Below are 7255 nucleotides of genomic sequence, written 5' to 3'. Positions count from 1 at the left end.
CTTTCATGTGCATGAGGTCCATATAGCATCACAATGAATATGAAGATCATGTTAAAAGTTAGCTGGCAAAAACAAATATGTAGGTTACATACCTGATGCCACTGAGCTGTCAAAGAGGCTACGAAACCATCTCCGTACGTTATCGCTAATTAAACTCAGCTGACTGGTGTTAGCGCATAGCCATAGTTGCTGTTAAAATGACTACTTGGCTAGCGCTGGGAATCTTAATACTTCAACACTGACATGTAGCCTAACATGTTCAAAACTACTGCGTGTTATGGGTTAAGACATCCAATTTCTTGAAGCATTTGGCAACACACTGAATTAACTGGAAAGTAGAGTCCCTGTTAGATTAGCTTGCTTGCAAATGCCGTTGTCCATGACCTGGCAGTTTTATGGCAAGCGGTTTTAACATACCTTATGGCAAACCGCCTACACTGGGTAAACTTGAAAGCAGAGCTTACCATTGTGTGTGCATGCATGGCAAGCTGTTTTAACATTTAAATGTATTATTCATAGGAGCAATGAGATATTGATAGTAAATTGAATATAACAGTTCAATTTCATGTTCGAATTTGTCTCATCAATAAAAAAAGCAATTCATGCTTTAGACCATTTTAATTTAAAATATTTTAAAAACAAAGTACCGGTTCAGGCACCGTTTCGGCACCGGCACCGGTATCGGATAAAACCCAAACGATACCCAACCCTATATTTGACAGTAATGTGCTTTCTCATCAGCATTAAAATGATGGCATAGCGGGGGCTAGTGCACCGTCATGTAAACTTACACTTGATGAACATAGAAGAAGTGAAGGAGCAGTACCGCCCAATTATGGTGGGGTAATTCACACTCTGTGCGTAGGGTGGTGCAGACTGCCACTAAAACACTGTGAAATAGCCTTTTAAGTTGTTTTGTACATATGTTATTGTCTCAGACATATGTGGTTTTACCAACCGGAAGGGGTGGGAGCTTGTGCTTAGTTTTCATATGCAAACAGTGCAGGGGCATGGGACAAAGAGTCCCCAGAAGAGTTTCACAGGTTTCTGGGATTAATCATTTACATGGAGTTCACTTCCCTCCCTAATATCTATTGCTACTGGGGAACCAAGTCTCTGCAGGGATCGTGGGCCAAATTATTTATGTCCCATAATCATTTTAAGGCTTTGTTGGCTGCTCTTCATGTAGTAGATCCAGCTACAGAACACAATCGAGATTGTCTAAGGAAACTGCATTATTTGATGGTCCACTTCAAAAATAATGTTATGGGGACATGCGGTGGCATAGAATAGAGGGTAATGTCTTAGCAGTACCGTGGAAAGACACTTGCACTGTATTGGACACGTCCAGTAACCTGCCTGTCAAATTTCCACAATTCGAATGATTCGACTGATGTATGTAGACTAGTGAAGAACAATTCAGTTTTGGGGACAAAAAACCTGTACGTCAGCCTATTGTGGTAAGTGATTACAACAAAGTAGCTTGTATGTAACAGTAGGAGGCTTTGTTTTACTGCTTTCAGATTTGGCATTCTGCAGAAGGGGATGTGTTTCATAATGAGTCATAGGTCTTCTGTGTTCAACCTTCAGGTTCCCCACCCCACCCTTCCCTACCCTCCTCTGTGTGAGTGTGTGTGTGTGACTTTTGTGTGTATGTGTGTGTTCTCCACAGGCTTGTTTTACTATGTAATCTACTTTCAAATGTTTAGAACACATTGATTTTTGAGTTATGTGGAAGTTTACTGTATTCCTAGCTTTTCAAAAATAATAATATATTTTATATATATCGTTTTCATATACTGATTTATATACAGAAGTTGTATCGGTTGAATCAAATGTATTGCATGTCTTTATTCTGAAATTGTTAAAATAAATATACAGTATATTTACTTCCTGTATTACTGGTAATGTATATTTTTTATGTCATTCTTATTGACTGTGTCATTTGCTTATATACACATAAATTGTGTATTCTTATAGACCAAATAAATGTTTACCATTATGTCTGACTTCATTATTAGTTTTTATGCATAATTGTATATTGTTGGAAAGATAGAGAATGTGAATTCTGTCAACATTCTAAATCCCATTTCCCCCTGTTTTTTTACACTGATCACTGCATTTATCATAACTTTTGTAAAGTTAAGGATATTCCAACTTTTTTGTTAAATAACCCTCAACTTGCTGAACATGTCATACACTATATTTTTCTTTATCTTGTAGAGAAATATAATGAAAATTCATTTTTATGTGAATGAAATTACATTTTGGATATACATTTGGAGAGGATTTTCAAAGACTATTCATTGCTAAATCAACATTACCATATGATTTTATATAATTTCATAGAACTAATGATTACAGTGGTATGTATATCCCATTGATAGTATATAATATACTCGAGAACTAAGGTTTTTGTGTGAGGAGCTCATCCAGCACCAAAAATGGAATGTTCGGCACGGACACGAAAGGGTTAAAATTCTGACAAAAAGTAATACTTACAAACAATATCCTTGGTCACCACAGATGGTGAGGCCTCACTTGGCTCGCCAAAGCCAGCCTTGTTCTCAGCAGTGACACGGAATTCATACTCTACTCCCTCTGTCAGGCCCTGCACTTTGTAACGAAGGTCAGGTACTGTTCTCTTGCAAGCCCTCACCCATCTCATTCCTCTCCTCTCTTTCCTCTCCACACTATATCCTCTAATGTCACTTCCTCCATCAATAGCAGGTCTCCTCCAGGAGATTGTGACAGCTGTTCTGCTCACATTATCAATTTCTGGCCTTGATGGTGGCCCAGGTGGTCCTGCAGAAAAATGAAACAAAAGGTTGAATGGTAACATACTAATATTTCTTTGAGATTTGTGATTTTATGAGAGCCAAGTCATTGTGAACTCACTGTAGCTGTCAATCATCTTGACCGAACCAGACAATGTTGAATCACCAGTACCATACTGATTCACTGCTGAGACACGGAAGATGTACTCATTTCCTTTAATGAGTTTGCTGGCAACAAATCGGCAGTCCATGACATTCTCTGCAAGCTTTGTCCAGAGAAGGCGGCTAGTTTCCCTCTTCTCAATAGTGTAAGATTTGATGACAACGCCACCTTCCTCCTCAGGAGGTAGCCAAGTCAGTGTGCACTTCTCAGCAGAAACGTTGCTGATCTCAATTGGACCTGGAGGGCCAGGGATATCCAGAACCTTGACCCTGACACGTTCTTCTTTGATGCCAAAAGGATTGCTTGCAGTAATTACATACTCGCCAGCGTTCTTCCTGTTAGCATATTTGATGGAAATTGTGGAGGAGGTTGGGGTGCTCTTAATTTGGCAGGTATCTGATGACTTCAATTCCCTGCCTCCCTTGGACCAAGCAGCAGTTGGGGGTGGTTTTCCAAGGATGCTTGAGGCAGTAATTACAATTGTGTCTCCAGCTCTAACACTGACACCATCCTTCATATCTGGATCAATTTCAACAGTTGGAGGCTCTGTTACAAGAAAATGACAAAAATAATTAATGTGGTAATTCTTCACTCAATAGAGATGTTAACAAAAATAACTGACATTTTCTCAGAGTCGCACAGTACATGCTGTTTAAAAGCTACTCACCATATTCATCTTTAAGAACAAGAGTATCAGTCTGCTCAGATGGAACGCTGATTGCACCTGCTGCATTCTTTGCTCTAATCCTGAATTCACACTTGCAGCCCTCTTGCATATCTGTTGCTGTGTATGCACATTCCTGGATATTCACATGGTTGGCTTTCATCCATGCCTTTCCTGGATGTTCTAATTTCTCAACAATGTAACCAGTCAGTTTGTGACCTCCATCATACTTGGGTGCGGTCCAGATCAGTGTTACAGAGTTTCTTGTAACATTGATAACATCTGGTTTACCAGGAGGATCTAGAATAGGAAAGAAATTTCAAAGAGAGAATGTAATATGTCAGTTATGGACAAATTATCATAGTATCAATGAATAAAAAAGTATTTATTTTCTGAATAAATGATTGACTTACCAATAGGATCAAGTGCAACAATAGGCTCTGTAGTTTTGCTTGGCTTTCCAAGACCAGCCCTATTCATGGCAATAACTCTAAATTCATACTCTAGGCCTTCAATCAAACCGGTCACTCTGCACTCCTTCACTCTAATGGGGGTCTTGCAAGCTCTCTTCCACATCAAACTGTTTCTTTCCTTGAACTCAACGTGATATCCTATGGGAAATAGGCATAATGTTGCAACAATGTTATAGAAGAGGATATATGCATTGCAATTATGATGGTTATATCAAAGAAGTAGTTTAAATCTGAACAGTAATACTAATCCTTTCAAAATTCACCTGTAATTGGAGAGCCTCCAGAATCTTTTGGATCTGACCAGGTTAGAATAGCTGACTCATGACGAATGCTGATGATTTCTGGTGGTGCTGGTGCATCAGGCACATCTGGTAACAAAAAGCGAAAGTTGTGATTTCACAAAGGACAAACAGACAAAATGTTGGCAAATCATTTTTTCTATTGAGAAAATCATACTATCAAAATGGCTGAACTTACCGAATGGATGCTTAGCAATGACTGGATCAGATCTGAGCCACTCGCCAACTCCATATTTGTTTTCTGCGAATACTCTGAAGATATACTCAGTGCCATCATGGAGTCTCATCACTCGCATGGTAGTCTTCTGTATTGCTGAAGCAACAGTAACCCACTTATTGGCTGTGGTGTGTCTCTTCTCCACAATGTAGTTGGAGATTTCTGAGCCACCATCATCCTTTGGTGGACCCCATTCAATTGTGATTGCCTCTGCAGTGATTTCATCAAAAGTAATGGGACCAGTTGGCTGACCTGGCTTGCCAACAACCTTCACATCAATGGCTGCTTCTTTGGTGCCACCACTGTTCCTCACAATGATTGTGTACTTGTCAGCATCACTCCGGTGGATGTCACGGATAAGCAAAGTACTGCCGCCTGAAGCAGGTTCAATTGAGATCCTTCCACTGTCTGACAGACTAATACCACCCTTCTTCCAGATAGCAATGGGAGTAGGTGTGCCAATGACAGGAATGGTGATGCGCACAGTGCTGCCCTCTTTTGCCACATAACAACCATCTGGCACACCACTGAGGTCAACATTCGGTAGAACTGGAACATATAGATATAGAATAAATGTATTGAAGGAAAAATAATTCCATTTCAGTATGAGTATCACTTAATGTATTGCAGCAATAAGTATATGATTTAGTTGATAACTTACCTATCTGATCTTTAGCAAGCACAGTGAGTTCAGTTGGAGGACCTTCTAAAGATTCATTGATGGCTTTGACTCTGAATGTGTACTCCTTTCCTTCTTCAAGGCTACCAACAGTGAACTGTGTGAGCCTAGATTTCATTAATTCTTTCCATTTTTCCTCCCCCTCACTGATTTCCAAAACATAGGCAACAATGTGGCTTCCACCATCACTAACTGGTTTCTTCCAGCCAAGTGTAACTGAATCTTTAGTAATAACAGCAGGCTTGAACTCCATAACTGGTCCAGGTTGTTCTGAAATGAAATGTTCATGTAGGAGTTATGCAGAGTGACAGCAAAATAATTCTTATTCACATAAAGACTGACTGCTGCCACTGACTAATGAGATTAACAGTTCTACAAAGAGTACAACAAATATTCACCTGAAGCCTTGACTGGTGCAGGAGTTTCACAACCCTCCCCAACACCATAGACATTCTCTGCAGACACTCTGAAACAGTAAGCCTTTCCTTCCTCCAAGTTTGGAATTCTAAATGACACTTTAGGGCATTCAGGGGCAACACAGGTCCATGCCTTTCTCTCTGCAAGGCGTTTCTCAACAACATAACTCTTTACAGGGCTTCCACCATCAATAAGTGGAGGCTCCCAAGTTATAGATGCATGGGTCTTTGAGGTCTCCTTCACAATTAGATTAAGGGGTGGTCCAGGAGTATCTATATGAAATTGAATTAACATAAATTAGCATAATGTCAGAGTACCAGACGTATAACATTTCAGAATCAGAATTAAGTTTATTTGGCCAATGTGTTTGTACACACAATGAATTTGCTGTGCAGCTTACCTAGGACCTTGACAATAATGGTGTATGACTTTGATCCACTGCTGTTTTCAAGTGAAAGGACATATTTGCCAGCATCATATCGGTTGATATTTTCACAGTACACATATGTGTCCCATTCTGTTGTGTTGATCATTAGTCCATCCCTCTCTTTGATATTGGCATTAACTTTGCTCCAAGTCACTTTGGGAGCAGGTCGACCCCTCAGTGGCACATAGATTCTCATTGTAACCCCAGCACGGAGCACAAGGGCCTTTCTAAGATCTGCATCAAGTTCAGCCTCGGGAGCAACTACAAGTACAAGTAAATAACAAAATATTGAATAGGCAAAACATTGTCTATATTTCTTTATGTTTAAAATGTTACAAAGTATCACACATACTTAAGATGTCTTTGGGCATATGATTTCCAGGAACTTCGCTGGGATCGCCAAATCCAATCTTATTCACTGCAAGAACACGGAACTGGTATTCTGTGTTATCCATGAGACCGGTCACCACAAACTTTGTGGCCTGGAGATCCTTTGGAACATTGCACCTCATCCAGTCCTCAGCGTCTGCTCTCTTGACTTCCACCTGGTAGCCAAAGATCTCACATCCACCATCATAAGCTGGCTTTGTCCAGGAAAGGCTGATGCTGCTATGTGTGGAATCAACAACCTTGGGGAAAGCAGGGGGTCCAGGGGGATCTATTGGAGAAATTATATACATTTTAGTCCTGCATTTGTGAGGCATTTGGCCCTGAGACTGACCATTCATAATAATCACTGCATTACTTACACAAGGGATCCAATGCAAATGCGGAATTGGATGGATCACTTGGTTTTCCAAGGCCTGCTTTGTTGAGGGCAGTAACTCTAAACTCATACTCCGTTCCCTCTGAGAGGCCGGGTGCCTTGATGGTTCTGTCTATCACCGGTTTACGATTGACTTTAGCCCAATTGACCTCTTGACTTTCACGTTTTTCAACAATGTATCCAAGGATAGGTGCACGCCCATCATCTTTAGGTGCCTTCCATGTCACAGTCATCTGATTGCACATGATGTTTGTGATGATTGGTGGTTCAGAAGGTCCAGGAACACCTGAATATATAAGACAAAATATTTGTTGAGTACATCTGGAATAACAGAATAATTTGAGGTGTAAAACAAATGGAAAACAAGAAATCT

At 40.2% G+C, this 7255-nt stretch overlaps 1 protein-coding gene across 1 annotated transcript in view; it reads right to left on the bottom strand.

Moving 5' to 3' along the window:
- Positions 1-7255, bottom strand: part of ttn.2 (titin, tandem duplicate 2) — a 177615-nt gene that overhangs the window by 43393 nt on the left and 126967 nt on the right. The window contains exons 191-201 of the mRNA XM_076264287.1: positions 6866-7168; positions 6469-6774; positions 6090-6377; positions 5671-5961; positions 5255-5542; positions 4555-5142; positions 4341-4445; positions 4018-4215; positions 3608-3904; positions 2899-3486; positions 2503-2805 (exon numbers count right to left, since the gene is read on the bottom strand). Coding sequence (XP_076120402.1) covers positions 2503-2805; positions 2899-3486; positions 3608-3904; positions 4018-4215; positions 4341-4445; positions 4555-5142; positions 5255-5542; positions 5671-5961; positions 6090-6377; positions 6469-6774; positions 6866-7168 — 3555 coding nt within the window. The remainder of the gene's footprint in view (positions 1-2502; positions 2806-2898; positions 3487-3607; positions 3905-4017; positions 4216-4340; positions 4446-4554; positions 5143-5254; positions 5543-5670; positions 5962-6089; positions 6378-6468; positions 6775-6865; positions 7169-7255) is intronic.

This window comes from Alosa pseudoharengus, unplaced genomic scaffold (assembly GCF_046254945.1).
Source record: "Alosa pseudoharengus isolate Yale_2024_CS ecotype anadromous, Long Island Sound unplaced genomic scaffold, YU_APseudo_1.1 YU_APseudo_1.1_scf_3, whole genome shotgun sequence".
NCBI classification, from domain to species: Eukaryota; Metazoa; Chordata; class Actinopteri; order Clupeiformes; family Clupeidae; genus Alosa; species Alosa pseudoharengus.
This window is presented reverse-complemented; position numbering and strand designations above follow the sequence as displayed.